Here is a 23,999-nt window from a genome sequence, read left to right on the forward strand (position 1 = left end):
GGGTTTATTTTATGTTCTTTATTCTATTCCATTTGTCAACATGTATGACTTTTTTCCAATGCCATACTTTTTTTCATGACTGTATATTTGCAATAAATTCTGTGATTAGGAAGGGTGAGTCCTCTAGCTTCATTATTATTTCTCAAGATTGTTTCATCTACTTAGGGTCCCTTATGATTCCATCTGAATTTTTGGGTGAGTTTTTCTTTTTCCTTTTTAAAGCTTTATTTGTTTTTATTTAAAGCCAGAGTTACAGAGAAGGAGAGACAGAGATCTTCTATCCACTTGGTCACTCCCTAGATGGCTGCAGTGTCCAGGGCTGGGCCAGGCTGAAGCCAGGAGCCAGGAATTTCTTCCAGGTCTCATGTGGGTGGCAGGGGCCAAACACTTGGACCGTCCTCTGCTGCTTTTCCCGGGCCATTAACAGGGAGCTGCGTTAGAAGTTGAGCCACTGGGACACAAGTTGGCACACATATATCTTGCTGGTATTACATGTGGTGGTTTCACCTACTATGCCAAAATACTGGCCCAGTATAGATTTTTCTATCACTTCAAAACATGGCATTGGGAATTTGCCTTGAGTATGTAAATTGCTTTGAGTAACATTTCCATCCTAAACCTATTACATCTTCCAGTCCATGAAATGGGATATATTTCCATTTATTTAAGTCTTCCTTAATTTCTTTCAGTAATGTTTTATAGCTTTCTATGAACATTCTTTATCTCCTTAGTTAATTCTCTGATATTTTATCCTTTTTATATTATTATATATGGAATTGTTTTCTTGATTTCTTTTTATATTTTTTATTTTTGGTATGTAGACATGCAATTTATTTTTGCCTGCTGACTTTCCATTCTGTTCCACTTATTAGTTCTAACAGATTTCTTTCATTCAATGTTTAGGTTTCTTTTTACATAGATTATATAATTTGTTAATGGAAATAGCTTGTTCTTCTTTCTCATTTGAATGATTATTACTTATTTCTCTTGTCTATTTGCTAGATCTTCCAGTACTATGTTGGATAGAAGTGGTAAAAATGTCAATCCTTGAATTTCTTTAGATCTTGGAGGAAAATCTTTCAGTTTTTCACCATTAAGTGTGGTGTTTATTCTGAGTTTTTAGGTATGACTATTATGTGGAAGTAGTTTCCTTCTATTCCTAGTTTGTTGAGTGTTCTTTTTCTTGCATGGGTGTTGAATTTTGTCAAATAACTTCTCTGCATCAACTGAGGTGATCCTCTGTTGTTTTCCTTCATTATGTCAATGTTTTAATTATACTGATGGATTTTTATATGTTGAGTTATCCTTTTATTTCTGTAGTGTATTCTACTTGGTCATGCTGTATAATCCTTTTAACATGTTGCTGAATTTTGTTTGCTAGTATCTCCTTGAGGATTTTTGCATAACTGCTCATTAGGCATATTCATTGATAATTTTATTTGTTGATACTTTCCTTATAGTGTTTTATTTGACATTTGTGTCAGGATAATGTTGGCTTCCTAATATGAGGTAAGAAGTATTCTCTTCTCTTCAATTATTTGGAAAAGTTGGAGAAGGATTGAGGTGAATTCCTCTGTAAATATCTGATAGAATTCACCAGTAACACACAATATTAGTTCCAGGCCTTTCTTTGTTAGGTTATTCTTGATTATTGATTCAGCCTCCTTATTAGTTATACATGTGACAGGTTTCAAAAAGTTCCTGGAAAATGTGTATTATCAAAAAACTATACATGAGTATCCAAAATTTTGGACCAAAATAAACTTTTCTTTTAATTGCATTTATCCACAAGCTTTTAAAACTGCTCTTGTATACTCAATTTCCTATTTGTTCATGATTTTGTTGTTTCTTTTTGGAAGCTGGGCCATGGTGTCATCAATATTCTTGGGTAACCTGTCCTTTTGAATGTGATTGTTCATGCTAAACTAGTAGGATGGGCATTTGGCATAGTTGTTAAGACATCCACATTCCATTTAGAGGGCCTGAGTCTGAGTCTGAGCTCTACTTCCTACTCCAGCTTCCTGTTAACGCACACCCTGGGATGCAGCAGGTGACAACTCAAGTAGTTAGGTCCCTACTACCAACGTGGAAGACCTGAACTGATTTCCTGGCTCCTGGCTTGGGTTTGATTCAACCCTAGGTGTTGCAAGAATTTGGAGGGTAAATAAGTGGATGAAAGAGTTCTCTCTCTCTCTCTCTCTGTCTCTGTCGCCACGTCTTTCAAATACAAAATGAGAAAATAAAAATAAAATAAAAAGCAGTTATACCTTATGTTATGTTGTCATATAAATTTTAGAATATTTGTTCCTATTTAAACATGAGTGTAATATTTTGCAATTGATAGATTGTTTTTTCTTTTTAATCAATATATATGAATTTAGTGGGTTTTAGTTTATGAGATTTTATATTTCATAATATATGTATATATATATATGTATATATAGTTGTTACAGATATTTTATTCAGCTAAATTTGTTCAGTAAGATAATAAATATATTAGGCCAACATGAATGTCCCTCACTTTATATGTTATATCATTTTACTATTTTTCCATTTCCAGGGGACAGAGAATGGATCCCAGACCACAGCCTAAGTACACATGCTGATAATGCAGTTGCCTTGTGTGTTCTGAAGAGTGTCCAGAATCTATCTTCAATAAGAAAACAACAAAAGATAGGTAAAATTGGCTAAAAGTTAGCAGTGCCATATTGGTGGTTTGGTAGTTGCTTTCTTAGCAGTTTACTAGGCACATGAAAAATTGGTTTTTAAAGTTACACATTTAGACTTAACCATTTAAACTAAAAATTTTGGACTTTTCCCCCTTTTTTTATTTGACAGGTAGTTATAGACAGTGAAAGAGAGAGCAACAGAAAGGTCTTCCTTCTGTTGGTTCACTCCCCAAATGGCTGCCATGGCCGGCGCTGCACCAATCTGAAGCCAGGAGCTAGGCGCTTCCTCCTGGTCTCCCACGTGGGTGCAGGGGCCCAAGCACCTGTGCCATCCTCCACTACCCTCTAGGGCCACAGCAGAGAGCTGGACTGGAAGAGAAGCAACCGGGACTAGACCCGGTGCCCATATGGCATGCCAGCGCTGCAGATGGAGGATTAACCAAGTGAGCCACAGTGCTGGTCCCCCAAAAAACAGAATTCTAAGACACCAAGTGAATTCATCATTCTTCTAGAAAAATTCAATTATTTTTTCTGTAACAGTGTATTAGGGAAAAATATTTGTAAAACATAGCTCAGGATATAGTGTATTTTTAACAATCCTTTTAAAATATAAACTTGCCTTATACATGAAGGAAGTAGTATTTTTATACCATATTTTTTTCACATCAAGATTCATTTTCTTTTTCTTTTTTTTATTTAATGAATATAAAATTCAAGTACAGCTTATGAATTACAAAGGCTTCCCCCCCCATAACTTCCCCCCCACCCGCAACCCTCCCCCCTCCCACTCGCTCTCCCCTTCCATTCCCATCAAGATTCATTTTCAATTCTCTTTATATACAGAAAATCAGTTTAGTATATGTAAAGATTTCAACTGTTTGCCCTCACATAGCAACACAAAGTGAAAAAATACTGTTGGATTACTAGTTATAGCATTAAATAATAGTGTACATCACATTAATGACAGAGATCCTGCATGATATTTTTTTAAAAAGATTGATTACTTTTCTATGTAATTTCCAATTTAACACCAAGGTTTTTTTTTTTTTTTTTTCATTTTCACTTATCTTTATATACAGAAGATCGCTTCAATCCGCTGGTTCACTCCCCAAATGGCCGCAATGGCCAGAGCTGAGCTGACCCGAAGCCAGAAGCTTCTTCTGGGTCTCCCACGTGGGTGCAGGGGCCCAAGCACTTGGGCCATCTTATACTGTTTTTCCAGGCCATAGCAGAAAGCTGGATGGGAATTGGAGCAGCTGAGACTAGAACTGTACCCATATGGGATGCTGGCACTGCATGTGGGGCTTTATGCACTGTGCCACCGAGCCGGCCTCTATACCACATTTAGTATACTTTTCCACTTGGCTTATATTATTATCACTCATATCTATATGTAAAATGAGTAGTCTAGGTGAAGTTTGCCACTTATAGCTGAGGTTGTGATAGCTGACTTCTGAATGTAATGCTTTATAGTCGATATTTTGATTTCCATTCATTAACTCTGTAGTTGAAAAAGGATAACTCTTGATATGGTCAATGTCCATTATAATCCTTTCCTAATGAGTGTATACAGAGTATATGACAGCATTAAAATTACTAATATTATTAAGCTATAATTGTTTTTTTCTGACAGGTGGAATGGATAGTGTGAGAGAGAGAGACAGAGACAGAGAGAAAGGTCTTCCTTTGCTGTTGGTTCACCCCCCAATGGCCACTGCAGCCAGCACACTGCGCTGATCCGAAGGCAGGAACCACATGCTTCTCCTGGTCTCCCATGCGGGTGCAGGGCCCAAGCACTTGGGCCATCCTCCACTGCACTCCCGAGTCATAGCAGAGAGCTGGCCTGGAAGAGGGGCAACTGGGATAGAATCCGGCACCCCAACTGGGACTAGAACCCGGTGTGCCGGCGCCACAAGGCGGAGGGTTAGCCTATTGAGCCGCAGCGCCGGCCAAGCTATAATTGTTAAAGGGGGTTTGCTTTGTGCTGAATTTCTTACTAGGTTACAGTTGTTAACTATTGAATTAAGGCATGTGTTGAGTGTGTACACACTATGCTAGGCCCTGGGGATAAAGGGATGCCTAAATCATGTTCCCTGATGTTAATGAGCTCATGGTTTAGTAGGAATCCTGTAAAGTACCTTATTTACCTTGGTTAAATGTTCTCTTCAAGCCAGAAATTCAATTACACAAGATTATCCATATATATAAGATTTATGTCTCTGTTGCCCTAGATGATGATTAACATTCCTTGGTGAACATAGACTCCTTTGTATATGCATTTATGTTGAATATCTGTCAGATATAAAAAAAAATTAGTATAGAAACCATTCATGACTTTTTTTTTTAGTTCTATGCTTAGGTACCTAGTCTCATATCAAAGTCTAGAGCAGTTTTTAAATTTCTGATTGCTTCCTTCTGAGGAAGTAAGAAGAAAATTTTATGTTATGGTATATACTGATGAAATCAAATTCATATGCATGCTATGAGAAATTCATTACTAAGAAAAATCTTTATAACTAAGTAGCCAAATGTTTTTAAGTATCAATTTGGGCAGATTAGTCATAATCAATGATTTATTACAAAACACTTTCAAGCTTTTGGCTTAGGGATGAAGATGATCTCTCCCCATATCTGAGGTGCCTGGGTTGACTCTAGAATCTGGCTCCTGACTCCAGATTCCTGCCAGTGCAGATGCTGGGAAGCAGTTTAGGTGATGGTCCAAGTAATTGGGTCACGGCCACCCTCCTGGGGATATCTAGATTGCATTCCAGGTCCCCACTTTCTGCTCACGCCAGAGGCCCTTGATGGCAGTTAGCTAGTGATCCAGCAGATAAAAGCTCCCTCTGTGTCACATTCTGTTTCTCCATCTCTCTCTCTCTTTCTCTATGTCTCTCTCTCTCCATACACACACACACACACACACCTTTTCTAACAAAAATTAACAACATGACAAACACATTTGTTGGATCACCTGAGTCCAGGGACTGTGAGATTAAATAAATCTTTGCCTTGCAGTCTGGTCTGCAGGTTCTCAGAGATGAGTATGCATCACGTGGGAAACCCATTGTTATGTTGTTTCTGAATCTTTGGGAGGTTCTGATTAATTAAGGCTAAGGAAAGACCTGGGAATTTGCATTTATTTTATCAACAACTCCCTGTTGTGCTGATATAGTCTGGAAGTAATATTTTTAAAAAAATCATATTCTGAAAAAAATTTAATACAGATGCTCAGACACATAGTTTCTACCATTTATAAATTTTATAATGTACTTTTGGAGGTTGATAGGTAATTAACAATTATATGTTCTATCAATTATAATAAAAGTAGGTACATATATAGTTTTTTTGAGGTTATAAAATAATGGTTTTGCCAAAGAAAATGTAGATATGAAAGATTTTAGAGACTAGATGACATTTCAGTTGAAACTTAAAAAAAATAATAACTTATAGTTAGGGAAACTGTGCAATGGCTTTCTAGACAAGTATAGTAACTCACTACTAGTATATGCATCTTATATTTTGAACTGATACCAGTATGTAAATAAATTTCCTTTTCCATAACATTTTAAAATTTGTAAGGACAGAAATATGGCAGCTAGAAAGTATTTGTGTGTTTACCAGCAACTCCATTGATTCTCACTCTGGCTCTCCAAGAATCTGCCCCTTTCACCCGATTTTTCTGTCTGTGTATGTGACGATGCCATCTGAACATGGATTAAATCTGAAAATCGGGATACATCTTGACTCCATTCACCACATCTTATTCATCGCAAGTCCTGCTGCTCTCCGCTCCAAAATTGGGCCTGAATCTGAGCACTTTTATCTTCACTGTTCAAGATGAGTCCAGGAACCTCTCCCTCCCAAGTTTACTTTCTCCCCACCACAATCATGCTGTTGTGATTAATTCCCACCCAATTCTATAGTTTATAGTTGGAGAATTAATTGCTTATATTTATAGTCATAAAATTATTCATACTTTTAATTCATAGGGAGTGAACTATGCTTTCCATAAATTTAAACCATAAATTTTATTACATCATTTAATAACCTAAATCATCCAAAGCTTCCTATACATGGTAGCAAAAGCTGCATTCTCTAACACAGCATTACCGGGGTTGGCTTCCCATGTTGTCTTCCAAACTGCAGCATCTGTATTATAGCTCCACTGGCTTCCTCTCAGTTCTTGGAGAGGCCATGTTCCTATTCAGCTTGTTGCTTTAGAAGTTGCTGTTCTCTCTCGTCCAGAGTGCTGTGTAACCTCCCTCTCCATTGTCACAGCCTGCTTTGTATGATTATGTTTTCTTCCCTTTATTCAGTGTCAGCTCAGATGTTGTCTCCTTAGAGAGGCCTTTTGAGACCACTGTATCTAATGCTAGTCTCCAGGGTGCCTCTATTACATCTACTTTCTTTTGTCTTTCTCTTAGAACCTATCTCCATGTGACATGATCTTATGTATTTGTTTATTTTCTGCTCGCTCCCACCTATGATTGGAAACAACAAAGCTTATCTTGCCCTGTTCATTGGTTTATCCTCTGTGATATAGCATGGCCTGGCATATTGTAAGTGCTTGGTACATATTTCTGAATGTGTGCATTAGTTTGAAGTTTAACTTTGGAGTTCAAATTGAAGGTAGGGGCAAAGTTTCATTCATTTAAAAATTATTGATTTATCAATTTGAAATGGGAGGGACAGAAAGAGAGGGAGAGAGCACTTTCATCTGCTGATTCATTTTTCAAATGCCTGCAATGGCCAGGACAGGGATAAGGCTGAAGCCAGGAGTCAGTAAGTTCAATGTAGGTCTCCCATGTGGGTGGCAGGGACCCCCAACTACCGGAGCCATTACTGCTGCCCCTCTTACTAACAGAAAGCTGTAGTCAAAAGCTGGAGTTAGGAATCAAATGCATACACTCCAGTGGGGGATGTGTGTGTGTCTTACCTGGCATCTTAACTACTAGGCCAAATACCAGCCTCTCATTTGCTTTTGAGTACCCTGATCCTGATACACGGCCTAGCAGTATTTGGAGTTGATAAATGACTTTATAGTTGAATTGGGTTGAGTATTAATTCACAAGTTCTCAGAGTTGGAAGAGATTTATATCATCCAGTTAATATGTCAAATATGAAATGCTGTATCTCAGATCACAAGCTGATTTGTAATTTAGTGTGATGAGACAGTTAGGTTCTTAGCTACCCAGTTTAGCATTCTTTCCTCTAAACTATACTGCTAAATAAAATTTCCATATATGTTTCAGGAACTCTTAGAAAATAAATTTTATTTTTTAATGTATAATTCTCAGCAGTTTATACTGGGGAACAAGATTGTCAATAGATGGTTATTGTTTTGTATTCTTTATTAGAATTAAAATATTGCGTCCTTGAATAAGGATGTTATTTGCTATCAAAATTCTGTTCAAAACACATTGTTAAAATTATGTTTCATCAAATAGCAATGTTAAATCTAAAATAGCAATCATTATTGGAATATTAAATATTATTCGCTGAAGTGATTCATATTTTTCATATTCTTATGAGCATTCTTGTATTTGTTAATATAACCTGCAGGTACATTGCATTTTAACTTCTCAATATTTGGCATACTCTAATTAGTAATTATAGAGCAATATTCTATGGCTACCACAGTGGAAAATTTATTTTGTTATATTTAGAGGATAACTGTGAACAGTTAATAATTTCCTGAGATTATATTGCTAGTGATAGCACAATTCGCTCCAAAAATAATTTCTTCTGTTGGTAATCTACACAATGTGCTATTTTTTTTTCTTTATGGAATGATCCCCTCAATTGTGGCATGTTTCATTAGTGCCATTCTTAATATTGTGTCAAATCCCAACCTTAGCAATAACATTGATAAGCTTACAAATTAAACATTACAGAGAATGATATACTGACCTAAGTGAACAAGAATATCAAGGACCAAGTTAGTGCTTCTTCTATCTAATTCTCTGTTTTGTTTAAATTTCACTTTGAGCATATTTTCCAGTAAGAAAGATGGTTTGTCTCTTTGCTGTGTGCTGATCATAAGTCTGACCCATCCCCTGGGTAGTTTTCCCCTCAATTGGGATCAATTAAGTTTAAATACTGTGGCAACCAGATGTTGTTATAAAAGTTGAGCAAGTGTTTGTACTCTCCTGATTTTTCTGAAGGGCATTTATGTTATTTAAAATTTTTCTCACTTAATATTTTTCTGTGTTGGCAGTAGTCCAGGCCTTACTAATAACATCTTCCTTTGTTTATATTATCTTAATGAGAGTTCTAAGTTCCTTTGCATTTTACCTTGGCTGTGACCCATCACAATGCTGATACAAGAACAAAGCTTTTTACACAGCTCTAAAAGTTTGGTGTACAGTGTGAATTGTTGTTATACTCAAAGATGTGATGCCACTGCTGTTTTTCCTACTAGAGCTTCATTATGCAGGCATGGCAAGGTTGCCTTTCTGGGTGATTATGAATAGAATATTGATTCTCTTCTTATTATAGATGAAAGGAGAAATTACTTACAAATTCTAGTCGCCAATGTAATTCTTAGGGATATTTATGTATTTTTAACACCTAGGTGAGTTTTTGTCAGTTATTTTTTTTTTCCAGAATTATCACTGAACACAAACAGGCCCAAAAAGATCAGGACCTTTCTTTAATATATTCACAATTTCATTCTAACAAAATTATTATAAAAATTGATTTCTGAAATGTTTATTAAATTTGGTGCCCTTTGGAACTCAGCCTTAGTCAGTATTAATTGCTTAAATAATTACATACTGCATTCAGGTTCTTCTTAATGTATTAACTGCATTCAAAATATAATTTTTTAACTAAAAAACACAAACTCATTAGCCATTAGATGTTTAATGTGCTATGACCACTTTCACTTTTTTGAATGTTATATTTTCACTGGAGTCGATAGAGGGGGTGTAGTGTTATATGGCACACATTCAGTTAGGTCATGATTGCCGCAGTGACAACTGCACTTCTTTATAAAGAGTCTAATGTTTGAACCCATGACAAGTAGTATTAAGGTAATAAGGTAAGTTAAGGTAATTAAGGTAATAAGTTGTATTAAGGTAATAAGGTAAGTTGTATTAAGGGAGTGTAAAATTACAAGATAAATTATTTATAGTTAATATATTTATCTGAATCAGAAAAATGATTCAGTACATTTATTTATTTATTTATTGACAGGCAGAGTGGACAATGAGAGAGAGAGACACCGAGAGAAAGGTCTTCCTTTGCCATTGGTTCACCCTCCAATGGCCACCGTGGCTGGTGTGCTGCAGCCGGCACATCGCACTGATCCGAAGGCAGGAGCCAGGTGCTTCTCCTGGTCTCCCATGGGGTGCAGGGCCCAAGTACTTGGGCCATCCTCCACTGCACTCCCGGGCCACAGCAGAGAGCTGGCCTGGAAGAGGGGCAACCGGGACAGTATCCGGTGCCCTGACTGGGACTAGAACCCGGTGTGCCAGCGCCGTAGGCGGAGGATTAGCCTAGTGAGCCTCAGCGCCAGCCAATTCAGTACATTTAAAAATTAACTGGTGCTAGAATTTGAAAATGTGTACTCTGAAAATTCCCTTGGCATTTACTAAAGAATATTTTGTGAGAAATACCAAAACATAAATAAGCTGTGTTAGTAGAATATTTATAGGGATTTTTTTTCCTCTCCTTAAAAATAAACACATCTGTTGAAGAAGTCAACTAAGTGAACGTTTGAATTAGATCAACATGGAGTAGTGATGACTCTAATGCAACAATGCAATCACCTGTCTTAGATCTGTGCTTCTGGGACTTCTACATTCAAGTGACCTGGAAAGTGGCAGAGTGAATTCATATTTAGGAGATTAGGGATTTGATCTCAGTCTTTGGAAAGGCTTTGTTTTTGGAAAAATTTCATATTAATATATTTGTTCTGTTCCCATATTTTTACATATAGGAATAAATTATAAACCATCAATATTATGCTTTGGTGAATATTGCATTTAATTTGTCTTCTTCTGAATATAGAAAATTACAGAAAAATTACAAGAAGCATTCTTTATGACATGGTGGAAGTGATTTGAGATTAACAGATCTTGGTTAGCTAAAATAGATGATAATCAAAAGTGGATTTTCTCATAAAATCTGTTGCATGAACCTTAACTGTACTATATGTAGGGGGCTGGTATTTTGTATTATTACTCATTCAGAATTTTAAAAACAGTTGATTTAAGAATTTTCACTTCTTCTTTTAGACCAGAAATCACAGAGACCCTCAACAGCAGATTTGCCAGTTTCCAATTCTGTTACAAAATGCTCCAGATGCCTTTCATCCTCTCATTCTCAATCAAGTAGTGCAGCTGCTCAATCACCATCCAGAGCTGCATCTGAAGTTTCAGAAATTGAATATGTTGATACTGCTGACCAGAATGAACCTTTCTTAGATGACGCTGCTGATCAACAAACCATAGCAAGTTTGGAAAAAGAATTAAATGTGCTGAGAAATCTTGCAGGTAATGCTATTTTTTTTTCACCATAGATAATGTTATCTCTGCCCTCTGCCTCATTGTTCATTGCCCTTGCTAGGAAAACAAGCAGGTAAACAAAGTAGACTTTCCTTTTCCTTCTTTAACCATGAACTAGTATGTCTTTTTTCTTGTTATCCACTGCTAATGGCAAGAAAATATGATAAGCAAGTGTTGCTGTGCAGTTGCACAGGGTTGATTCTCCTGAGTCTACATAATACACAACCAAATTGTGGCATAAAGACTTCATGTGTGCAGAAAAACAAATCTTTTTTCTCCTTTCTCCATAACCACTGAAGGGTTAATCTTTTTTTTTTAAGTAGTGTTATTTTTTATTATCTTGCATGTGTCTGTAATATATTTATGCTTTCTTTTTTTTGGCTTTTAGTTTTTTTTTTCCCATAGAAACCTTTTATTTAATGAGTAGAAATTTCATAAGTAAAACTTTAGGAATACAGTGATTCTTCCCACCATACCTGCCCTCCCAACCCCCACTCCCACTCCACCTCCTTCACCCTCTCCTATTCCCAGTCCCATTCTCCATTAAGATTCACTTTCAATTAACTTTATACACAGAAGACCAACTCTATACTAAGTAAAGATTTCTACAGTTTGCACATGCACACTCACACACACACAAAACTGTTTGAGACCAAGTTTTATATTTAATTCTCATAATACAACTCATTGAGGACAGAAGTCCCACATGGGAAGTAAGTGCACAGTGATTTCTGTTGTTAATTTAACAATTAACACTCTTATGTATGATGTAAGTGATCACTGGAGACTCTTGACATGAGCTACCAAGGCTATGGAAGCCTTTTGAATCCACAATCTCTGTCAGTATTTAGACAAGGCCATAAGCAAAGTGGAAGTTCTCTCTTCCCTTCATAGAAAAGTACATCCTTCTCTCATGGCCACTTCTTTCCACTGGGATCTCTCTCACAGAGATCCTTCATGAAAGACATTTTTTTGCCACAGTGTCTTAGCTTTCCATGCCTGAAATACTCTCATGGCTTTTCAGCCAGACCAGAATGCCTTAAGGGCTGATTCTGAGGTCAGAGTGCTATTTAAAGTGATTGTCATTCTATGAGTCTGCAGTGTGGACTGCTTCCCATGTTAGAACATTCTTCAGGGGCCAACACAGGGGCTCACTTGGTTAATTCTCTGCCTGTGCACTGGCATCCCATATGGGTGTCTGTTCTAGTCCCAGCGGCTCCTCTTCCAGTGCAGCTCTCTGCTGTGGCCCAGGAGGGCAGTGGAGGATGGCCCAGGTGCTTGGGCCCTTGTGCTACATGGAAGACCAGGAGAAAGCACCCCAGCTCCTGGCTTTGGATGAGCATAACTCCAGCCGTAATGGCCATTTCAGGGGTGAACCAACAGAAGGAAGACCTTTCTCTCTCTCTCTCTCTCTCTCTCTCTCTCTCTCTCTCACTGTCTAACTCTGTGAAATAAAAAAATGAAAGGAAAAAAATAAGAAAAAAAAGAACATTCTCTCCTTTTTAATTCTATCTATTATTATTAGCAGACACTTGATCTTATTTATATGATCCATGTAACACTTAATCCTACCTATATGATCACTTAAGATGATATTTTTACCACCCAGCTTATTGGGATTTGGGTTTCCAAAATAAGAGTGGGAATAAGAGAGGGAAGAGGAAGTTTGTAACTGTAAAGCTTTATAGTTCTGCAAACATTCCTACTGACTTATTTCCAATGTTAATCTTTATAGCTTTATGAAAGCTACTGTCCAACTCACTTGTTAGATCATTTAAGGCTTAGATACATGCCCTAGGGGATCTTGTTAAGAATGCAGATTGTGATTCAGTGGGTCTGTGGTGGTGTCTGAGATCTACACATCTAACAAGTACTCAGGTGATGCCATTTCAGGTAGCTAGCAAACCACAGTTTGAGGAGTAACTAAACGTGTATGTTCTATTTCAAGCCTCCATAATAATATTCTAGCTGATATGTATGAACATATACTTGATCATGTGAAAGTCTGGTTCAGCAACAACAACGTGAATGGAAGTAATCTTATTTTCATCAGAAAGTCAGCTACACAGTGAAAAAGAAGCCAGCTACAGATCCAAGAGGCAAGCTAGAAAATTCTCTGCTCCTGTATATTCAACATTTGCTCTTCCCTTTCTTGTTTTCCCTTATTACCCATATACTGCTGTTTTTCTAAAAAATGATTCAACTTAGTTATAAAAATTCAAATAGTTAAAGAATTCTAAAGAAAACCAAAACCCCTACAGTCTTACTAAAACAATCATTATGAATTTACACATGCATCATTGTAAACATCTCTATTATATCATAACTACACATGTAAGAATATATGTGTAGAACAATAAATAGGTTGAAGGAAAAGTGGTAATAATTTTATAAAAATAGACTATACTCTGCATGATACTTAAAATTATATGTTGTATGTATTATATATATATATATATATATATTTACCCTACTTAACAAAAGATATACTAAACTATTTGAGAAGAAGCTGTAAGAATTATTATTCTTTACAAAAAATAGTTTAGAGTGAGTGGCTAGCATCCTTCATGGGAGTTGATTGGGTTTTATTCCCAGCTCTGACTCCTGACTCCAATTCCCTCCCACTGAGAACCCTTGAAGTCAGTGCTACTGGCTAACATAGTGGATTCATGTCACTCTCATGTAAACCTGGAATAAGTTCCCAGTTTGTGGCTCTGGCTCCAGCCCTCCCTGGCCATTGAAGGCATTAGGGGAATGAACCAACAGATGGGAGCTAGCATGCTCTCTCTCTCTCTCTCTCTCTGCCTTTCAAATAAATAAAAAAAAACTAATTAAAAACCTTTTAAAGTATTTTAGCCTTTATTTTCAAAAATAAAGAACATTTTCTTACATAACCAAACAACAATGATCAGAATCATGAAACTTAACATTGACACAAATGATTATCTAATCCAGATATAGGCATCTTTAATTAAAAATAAATTATCCCATTGGATGATTTTTAAAGCTTTTTTTTTTCTTTTTTTGTTACATGATCTAATCCAGGAACCATGACCATTTAATGATTTCTTTCAATGCCTGACATGTTGCGATTTTTTGACATGTTTGAAATTATTTTGTTTTTTTAACCATTGTTAGTTTTCATTCCTTCTTTTTTATGTAGATGACTTGTGTAGAATTTTCTTATGGTCTGATCTGTGTTTCCCAACAGATTTTCATCATCATCATCTTGTTATAGATTCTCAGATTCGAGCTGATTTACACAGATAGTTGCTCTATCACTTTGTATGTCACATGCCTGGGTTGTCATATGCTTTTCTGATATGATGACACTCTACCCTCAGTGTAATCTTCTGCACCTGTGTGAAGATCTTCCAGTCTTTTTTTGGAGCTACTTCTTGGGATGTGGGTATTGTTTCCTGTTTCCTGTTGGCTAAAAGGCACAGGGAGGAGGATAAGATTAGGGAGTTCCATCTGTCTCCTTTGTTGGAGGATCTGGCTCCCTTGTCTTTGCCTGGATTTTATGAAATGGCAAACTTCATTTGAACTGGGTTCAAATATATTCTTTCTCTGTGGGGACACAAAGAGCTCTGCAATTTTATTGCCTCTGCTAAAACCTTGTGGTGGGTGTTTTAGGGCTTTGGAAATATTTCAAATGTTTGCTTCTGACTTCCCTTCACCCGCTTTTCTTCAAGTCAGTGTAGCGTTGGTGACACTCACTTTCCTGTTCCTAGTTTGGTGTCAATGCACTGGGCAGGTAGGTGAGGTAGACAGGAATAGCATCAAGCTCCAAGCCACTCTTCAGTGTCTCCTGTTTATATCATTGGTTGACCTTTGTTGAGCTTTATTTTTGATTTTTATTTTTTTAATTTTTTTATTTTTTTTGACAGGCAGAGTGGACAGTGAGAGAGAGAGACACTGAGAGAAAGGTCTTCCTTTGCCATTGGTTCACCCTCCAATGGCTGCCGTGGCTGGCATGCTGCGGCCGGCACACCGCGCTGATCCCAAGTCAGGAGCCCGGTGCTTCTCCTGGTCTCCCATGTGGGTGCAGGGCCCAAGCACTTGGGCCATCCTCCACTGCACTCCCGGGCCACAGCAGAGAGCTGGCCTGGAAGAGGGGCAACCGGAACAGAATCCAGTGCCCCGACCAGGACTAGAACCCAGTGTGCCGGCACCGCTAGGTGGAGGATTAGCCTTTTGAGCCACGGCGCCGGCCCTTTGTTGAACTTTATTACATGAGCGTCTACACCTTCCATTTGGTTCCCTTTCTAGTGTTTTTTTTTTTTTCCCTGCTTTTTCTATCTACTTTAGAAAAGGATTGAAGAAGGAAGTCTAAAATAAATCTTTACCCATTGTTCCTTTATGTAACCTTCTCTGAGGTAATTCTCACACTTTATGCCATTTCTGAAGGAAGAGATATAATTCTGAACTGGATCTGAAAGTTCAGGATTTGGTTCTATTCTTTATTTCCCTTTTTGAATTCAATGTTTAATCAAAAATCGCAGACTTTGTTATTTTGATAAATTGATAAATTCCATTATTTACAAATGAAGTACAATAATCTACAAACAGGAGTTATTAAACCATCCCACTTTTGTGCATCTCCATTCTCATTTTTGTTCCTACAGATATCATGTTTTCCCAACTCTCATTTTTTCATTACATCAACCCCAGTATTGTCATTAGAACATAGAAGTTTTGCATATGAAAGCATGCACTTTGTGGTTACCTTATGATATCGGAGATGACCCCCTAAAATCTATACAAAAATGTGGCCTTTAAAGTTCCCCAGAAGTGCCATCTGGTGCTACATATGCTACAGGAATTTGGGGTGCCATAGGATATCACCATATGCTTATTAATAAATCCCCAATATTAATAAGCCTGAGAGGGTTCTTGCCTAATATTTAGAGAAGAATTCTAAATACCAGCACCGATAAACAAGGCAGCATGGTACATTTTAGGATTTTAGTGTGAAAGACGCATAGGAGAGTGAAAGCTTTATTTAAGAGAGAGAAGTAAATCTGGGTTCATACCGAGCATCAGGAACCAGCCACATGGAGGAGCATCCAGGCCAGGAAGCCTAGGGCAGGCAGGTGGCCTGAAGGCCACATGCCCTGGAGGTGTAGGGCTACAGCCAGCCCCCTCCTGGCAAGAGGCTTTTAACCCACTTCCAAAGGGGAGTGGTTAATTAACCAGATTGGCTGGTGGGCACCCAGGTGTGGCCAGTAGGGGCATATGAGGTCACACAGGGGCGTGGCAAAGGCATGGTCTTCCAGCTCACAAACCTAATCAATTTTAGCCAGTATGCCTGCCTGCTTCAGCTGGGTACCCTGTGTATGAACCATCACGATTTTGTGATGGTCTAGCAGCAGAAATATTTCATTTTCAGACCTTTTATCCCAAAGCATTTGCTTTCTCTTGGGAAGATTGGATGAGCGTGTGGTTTTTGAAGAGACTCACCTGGAGCTTTGAAGAAGGAAGATCGTTGTAGAAGGGTTAACTCCCCGCCGACCCCACCCCAGTCAGTGAAGTGGCAGATGCTGCAATGAAATAAAGCCCCACTCTAAAATTCACTGAATCTGCAGCAAGGCCTTTATACTCTGTGGAGCGTCAAGTGGGCAGGAAAATTCCACTTGCTTTTCACTGCTTCTGGTGCAGTCTCTAAAAACTCTTTAAGTTTCTTCTCACACAGTCACGCAATTTGACTCGTATACAAATGTAAATTTGTTCAAATCTCTGTGAAAGTTGCATTTTTGTAAGGAGCAGCCCTTCTGTTTTGCTTTCTGTTAATTCTAAGATACATACTCTTCCTCCTAAGTCCTTTGTAAAACACCTAGCCAAGGAGCTCAGAAAATTAAAAGATGGAAAATGAGTTCATTAAGGAAACTTTCTCTTTTGATTCGGGTTGTTGTTGTGGCTGATAAGAGAAGTAGCTGCGCTGGGCAAACGGAAGTGTGTGTGTGTGTGTGTGCGCACAAGTGCACGGGCACGCACATGAGTGTGCATGTAGCTTGTGGATACAGCTTCCTGATGAATGAGGAGACAGGGAAAATCAAAGTAGGTTGGTTGAGGACCAGACTCTAGGAGCAATGGGTCTGGTTTTGAAACTTGATGTCACAACTTCCTATCTTATTGATGTTCAACAAGTTACTTTTAAGTTTCTTTCTGTATCAGAGAAACTATGTGAAGGATGTGTTATAACCTGAATAAATTTAGAAGATACACACTATGAAAAACAATCAGTCGTGACTTAATTAATAGTTGCTTCAAACTCATTGTGACTTATGGCTTTAAGTTTTTGTGGTCCATGAATTCCCATGGAAATATTATGTTTATACTCACTCACAGGAAGCTAACTAAGTCAAGTAATTAGGAGAGAAAAGTATTTTTTATTGAACAAGAAATAAAAAAGAAAACTACCCCATATTCACAGATGTAGTCATGTTGTCTATGAAATTAAGCAGTAAGGCAGTGGCTTCATAAGTAAATGATTGTACTAATACATTAAACTGTAAGAGTGTTAACATAATCAGGACTTATAGGTAGCAAACTAATAGTTAACCCTTGGAAAGAGAGCCAGAAACAATGGGCTAGAATGGTAATCTTGTTGCTTTAGTGTGGATGCAGAAAACAAGTTGAATATCCAAATGAAAATCAACATACTAAGAAACTAATAGGACTACAGATGAAACTTGAATCTGTAAGGAAAGGGGAACAGAGCAGAAAGGATATAGGATACAAACTCACTGCCAAAACGAATTTATTCAAGGGAAAAAGATTTTGCAGAGGTAGCCAACTTTAGAGTGGCAGAGGGCCCAGTTCCTCCAGAGGGCTGGGTATTACATACCTTAGGGTGGGCTAAGGGGCTGGAGGAGGGGGGCAGTGAGTGGAGGTGAGTTTCTTCTCATTGGTTTTTCTTGGGCTTTCAAACCTGGAAAAGAATGTAGGGGGTAGGGCGGGGAACAGTACAGGGTGTGGGACTGAACTGGTCTCTTGAAGGTATGTAGGAGTGAAGGAGTCCATTGAGGAATTTGATTTACCTTCAGGCAAGGAACTAAAATGGCTGAGGCTTATGTCTTTGTTCCATCAGAACCCAGGCACTTTTGATATGGAGTTTGGGTATCCTAATCAGTGTCTTAACTACAAGCCCAAATGCTTCCCCCAATGCTGGCATCATGACCAGTTGGTCAAATACCTACCCCAAAAGGCAATTTTGAAAGATTCTCATGTCTTGATTAGATAGCTGTTTGTTGCCAATTAAAGGCAGAATGCATCTGTAGTCACCATTCAAATATGCCTACATTGACTACATTATTGTCTGTTCACCATATGAGAGTCAGAGAGAGAGAGACAGAGAGAGAGAGAGAAAGAGAGAGAGAGTCTTTCATCCACTGGTTCACTCCCCAGATGTCCACAATGGCCAGAGCTGTTCCTATCTGAAGCCAGGAGCCAGGAGCTTCTTCTGGGTCTCCCATGTGGGTGCAGGGGCCCAAGGACTTGGGCCATCTGCCACTATTTTCCCGGGCCATAGCAGAGAGCTGTATCGGAAGTGGAGCAGCTGGGACTTAAACCAGCACCCATATGGGATGCCGGCACTGCAGGTGGCGGCATTACCCACTATGCCACAGCACTGGCCCCAGTTTATTTGATCTTAAGAACTACTCTTTGAAAGTGATCGTAGGGGTACTATTCTCATTTTTCCCTTTTCAGATTCAGTACAAGATTTGGGGCAATGTGGTGACTACCTGTGGTCTCTCTTTGGTCTATAGCAGAGGCAAGGCACAAACCCAGAAAATACTCACCCACCATTCTTAGTTTTATCACCAAATAATAATATCAATAATTTGAAATCCTCACTTCAGATCAATACTGTGACTACTGAAGAAGTAGAGCTATGGGCAGACGGTAGGTAAAAGGATGAGAACACGGAGAGAAGAGGAAAGGAGGGATAAAAAGGCCCAGCCAGAGTAACCCAGGGGAACGGGGAATGCAGAATTCTCTGTGAGGGGAACAGGGATTAAGCATATAGAGGGTCTGGGAATGGGACTCACTGGTTACAGGGTGCATGGATGACACATTCTTCTAAATACTGGGCTGCATAGATTTGTGGCTTTGCCAGGCATCTTTTTAATAGTTTTGTTTTGTATTTAAATTGTATTTAGGTTGTTCCTTAATGGGAAATAGTTTATCTGATATATTTTCATTCTTGGAAGTTTTTACTTGATTCTTTGACTTTCCTTTCTCCTTTTTTTTGAAAAAATAATTCAAGTAGATGTTTATTTTCTCTGAGATATACTTTTATGTATGCATTTTAAATGGCTTCAGTTTTACAAGTGAGTTTGAGAACTCTGAATTCAATCTGTCTCTCCCTCCTTATCTATTTGGTTGTTATTATGTTTGAAAAACTCCTCAGTGTTGAGAGAATCTACATTTATTCCAGGAGTAGAAAAAATTTAACTTCAATCTATTCCTCAACAATCAGCCAACTTCCCAGTAATAGAACTGGAGAATTTTCTAATATAAATCTCAATCCTTTCTTACCTGGCCTTGCATCAGAAAAATCAGAGGACTCATCTGTACAGTGCACCTTTTGGTTTAACACTAGCCTACAATATGGTTTTGTAAGCAGCCTTTTTTTAAAGATTTATTTTATTTGAAAGAGTTACAGAGAGAGTTAGAGACAGAGAGAGAGGTCTTCCATCTGCTGGTTCACTCCCCAGATGGCCGCAACAGCTGGAGCTGCGCCGATCCGAAGCCAGGAGCCAGGAGATCCTTCTGGGTCTCCCATGTGGGTGTAGGGGCCCAAGGACTAGGGCCATCTTCTGCTGTTATTCCAGGACATAAAGTAGCATAGCAGAGAGCTGGATCGGAAGTGGAGCAGCTGGGACTAGAACTGGCACCCATATGGGATGCTGGAGCCTCAGGCCAGGGCTTTAGCCCGCTGTGCGCCAAGCAGCCTTATTTTTTTACTGCCTTGAGTTTTCCCTCACCTGAAATCAAGTGATGTTCCTTTTGCTCCTAATAATTTCTCAAGGTAATCTGAAATATAATATAGGGATAAATAATTTTACAACAACGGGTTCATTCTATTTGTCTTCTCTGATTTTTTTCTATGTTCATTCAGTTAGCTAGAACTCAACTGTCTAATAGAGGCTACAAATTCCTCTCTACATGGGAATCACTGCTCAAGTTGATCAATAATAAGAAAGAAAAAAAAAGAACAAAAGGGAGGAAAATCTGTTCAGTTGCATTAGAATGCATGTATCTCGGTGTTTGAGCCTTCTGACTAGGAGGATGTGTACTTGACAGTTTCATGAGCAGGAGAGAAAGAATACCATCTAGTCATCTTAACAGTTTCAAAAGTTGCAATAGTGTGACCTTATAGATAAATTTGATGGCCCTTAAATTTCATCCATGGCAAGAGAAAGACATTGTAGCCTTTCTATTGTAGTAATATGAATTTAATATTTTTAAAAATTTGAATGGGGGAGTTAGGGTGGAGAGCATGAGAGAGAGAGAGAGAGAGAGAACCAATAGGTATATCTTCTATCTGCTGGGTCCCTCCTCAAGTACCTGCTACAGACCACAGGGTCAGCTGACAGAAGTGAGAAGCCAGGACCTCAATCTAGGTCTCCTACATGGGTGTCAGGAACTCATTTACTTGAGCCATCACCACTGACTCCTAAGATCTGCATTAACAGGAAGCTTGAGTCAGTACTCAGAGCCATAGATTGAACCTAGGTTACTGTGTGTAGGATATGGGCATATTAATGGCTAGGCTACAAGTCCTCCTTAGTAACATTTATTTCCATACATGAATAGTTTATATATAAAATATGTCTTCCTAAATACTTTCTTTAATTTGGGCTGTTTGTCCATACCTAGGCCAAAGCATTCACTGGCTTTGTGAAAAGGGGACGCATTTAAGGATTCTGCTCTTGCAAAAGCAAATGACTATTAACTTCAAACAGAGTAACAGAGCCAAAAAAGAAAGAGCAGCTTTGCCAAAGCTTACCTTTCTATTAGACTGTGTGGGGATAAAGCTTTTACTTCTTAGAGGAAAAAAAGAGAGAGAGATGACATGAGAGGTTCTGACATGCAGGCAAGCATAGGAGCTGCACAATATTCCAACATAAGAGAGGATCGCTTGATTGATTTCCTTTGAGATTTTGTGAATTCTCAGGACATTTGACACATTTCAGAAATGTAATGCATATTTCAAAATCAGTGTGACTGTGGTGACTTGCTGTCCATGCCCCCATCTGGAATCTCAGATCTAAGTCCCCCCATGCTCTGCCACCGGCACACAGCAGAAAATTGAGGAATGTAGTTTGTTCCTGCACTGTACACTGTGCATTTGTTTCACAAATTTATGTGTTGACAGTGCATGAAATAAAATATTTCAGATCCTTCAGAGAAACTTTACAGCCCAACCTCAGAAGAGTTACCAGCCTTCAACAGCCTTTTGCTGGATCTAAGTCAGACTTCCACAGGCTGTGTTACAACCACCCAAGTGAGGGGTCCCTGTGGAGTTGAGGACTGGAGGTAAGTTAAGCCTGTAGTTTATATGTAAATATAGTGCATAGTAAAACTTTGACAATGCCCAACTAGTTATCTTTACTATACAAAGGAAAATTGTCCTCCCGTGTGTACTTTATGTCGCCATTCTTTGTGACCAGTTTGGGTCCTTTGCTGACCTATTATTAGGCTATAGTAAAAGACTTACAAAGTTGTTATTTCAGTATGAAGAAAGAGTTGTCTGCTGCACGATATGTATCATAAAAATGAAAAAGCACTTGGAATTTCATAATCCTTCAGTATTTTCTCTTATACTGAAAAACAGTTGCCTTACATGAATTAATAAACCTAATAAATTTCAGTATTTTGCATTAATAAAAGTTTATCCAATGTGTGTACATTTTTAGGGTATAATGGTGAGAAACTTTTTATTGAAATTCTAGGGATTATTAACTTGTACCATTTCATTCTTTCCCCCTATTAGTACTAATGGGCATGTTGATAAGTTTATTAAGAATGTAGGTCTTCTTAATATATGCTTCAGAAAAGCAGGCATGTCAGTTTATTATTCACATACTAGAATTCTGTGAAGACAGGAGGTTTTTTTTTTTTCTAGAAAATCTAACATAAATATTAAATAATAGACCCTTGTATTGTGAATTCTTTTGGTTGAAATATAATATTGCAGTAAAATTAAAATCAGGTTCGTCACTATGTTTCAGAAGGAGGAAATCATTTCACTCAGTCACAAAAAAGTTGCTACCTTACTCCTACATTCTCTTCTTTTCTTGGACCAGGGAGAATTTTATCACAGATCTGCACTGGTCCGCAGTTCAAAGTTGATGGGCTGATTTAGCCTGTGTTGGTCTTAAAAATAGTACAGAGAACAGTGATATCCACCATAGGAAGAGGTATTTTACATTATTCAATGGCATACATAGGCTGAAACTCTAGATAAAGCAGGACCCCCAAGTTTGACTTTTGTAGGATCTTCTACAGTTCCCCCACACTACCTGTGTTCCTAATATGTCCCAATACCTCAGAGCCAGAGCTTCTACCAATCCCACCCTATAATAAAATGCAACAAAGTAAAATAACAAACAATTGCTGCCATTAATTTTGGCATTGGTGTATCTTGAATGGGGACCCACATAGTCCTAATTTACTGTACACAGAAGAGGTGATTTATCTGACAGTCTATTCATGGGGATTCTATTAAACAGCCAATGTCATGATGAATGTTGTTAATGATGACCCCAAGGCTCTGTAAGATTCTGAAGTGCCTTCTGAATCACCTATGAAAGACACAACAGGAGACCATCAAATCTTCCCTCCTTGGTTCCACTGTGGCTTCATTTCTTGGGAGAAGGAGAATGATAAGGATTTCTTAATAAAAGGAGGCTGGGTATATTGGGCACATTGGAAATTATGGTCCCAGTCTGACACAGCTCCCTCACATCTGCCTGCCTCCCCCGACGTCAGTGGATGTTGTATTGATTAGAAGATAAATGAAAAGTTGAAACCTGGTTCTGTATATTGTATATTGATCCTTTAATGTATTTCTAGGTCTTCTGGAAAAGATACTGCAGTCCAGTCTTCGCTGTCACTTTCTGAGAGCAGTACAGATGAGGAAGATTTGATTGATAAGCAACAAGTCATCACACTACCATGGTCGGAGAGTACTTAGTGGTCATTTGATCATTACTTTTCTGTTTTTTACCCAAAGAAAGCAAAGAACTGAAAAAAGCAAACAACTGATTACCTGTCTAGGTGCTGGAGATTTTGATTATTAATGTCTCAAGGCTTGCAAACTAATAAAAGTTAGTGAAATTACAAGTTTAAGGGCTTTTCTTCCAAATTATATAATGTATGACAAATACTAATCTATAGTATAGGTCATATTAGTAAAATTTGCTGAATTTTAAGGAATAAGAGTTAAGATAATGGGGTCTGTAGTAGCAATATTTTTTTTTCTGTTATAAGTTTTGACATTTATAGACGTTCTGGTAGCTTTGAAAGTTAATACAAGAAGAAAAAATGAGGACCCAAAATAAAGTGTACTTAATACTTGTCATACTGTTTTGTAAAATGCAGGAAAGATCCCAATCACCTTTTTCTGGGAAGGTCAATGCAATGGTTAATCTTATGTCTACTCAGGAAAATAACAATAATAATAATAATACACAGGAAAATATTTTGCTGGTGTTGTCTAGTAGTGGATCCTCAGATGGATGTTCAAGGGTTTATATCATAGCATTCAAGGGCTGCAGAAAAAAAGCAGGAGAAGACAGAAGGGAGT

At 38.1% G+C, this 23,999-nt stretch overlaps 1 protein-coding gene across 2 annotated transcripts in view; it reads left to right on the top strand.

Moving 5' to 3' along the window:
* The window catches only part of ZBBX (zinc finger B-box domain containing), a 129,064-nt gene extending 105,677 nt beyond the window's left edge, over nucleotides 1–23,387 (top strand). Inside the window, exons 16-19 of one of the 2 annotated variants that reach the window (XM_062178089.1) lie at nucleotides 2,561–2,677; nucleotides 10,910–11,167; nucleotides 21,589–21,727; nucleotides 23,267–23,387. In XM_062178089.1, the coding sequence (XP_062034073.1) occupies nucleotides 2,561–2,677; nucleotides 10,910–11,167; nucleotides 21,589–21,727; nucleotides 23,267–23,387 (635 nt within the window). The remainder of the gene's footprint in view (nucleotides 1–2,560; nucleotides 2,678–10,909; nucleotides 11,168–21,588; nucleotides 21,728–23,266) is intronic. The other variant, XM_062178096.1, reaches the window with a different exon arrangement.
* The last annotated feature ends 612 nt before the right edge of the window (nucleotides 23,388–23,999 follow it).

Source organism: Lepus europaeus, chromosome 2 (genome assembly GCF_033115175.1).
Source record: "Lepus europaeus isolate LE1 chromosome 2, mLepTim1.pri, whole genome shotgun sequence".
In the NCBI taxonomy this organism is placed as follows: Eukaryota; Metazoa; Chordata; class Mammalia; order Lagomorpha; family Leporidae; genus Lepus; species Lepus europaeus.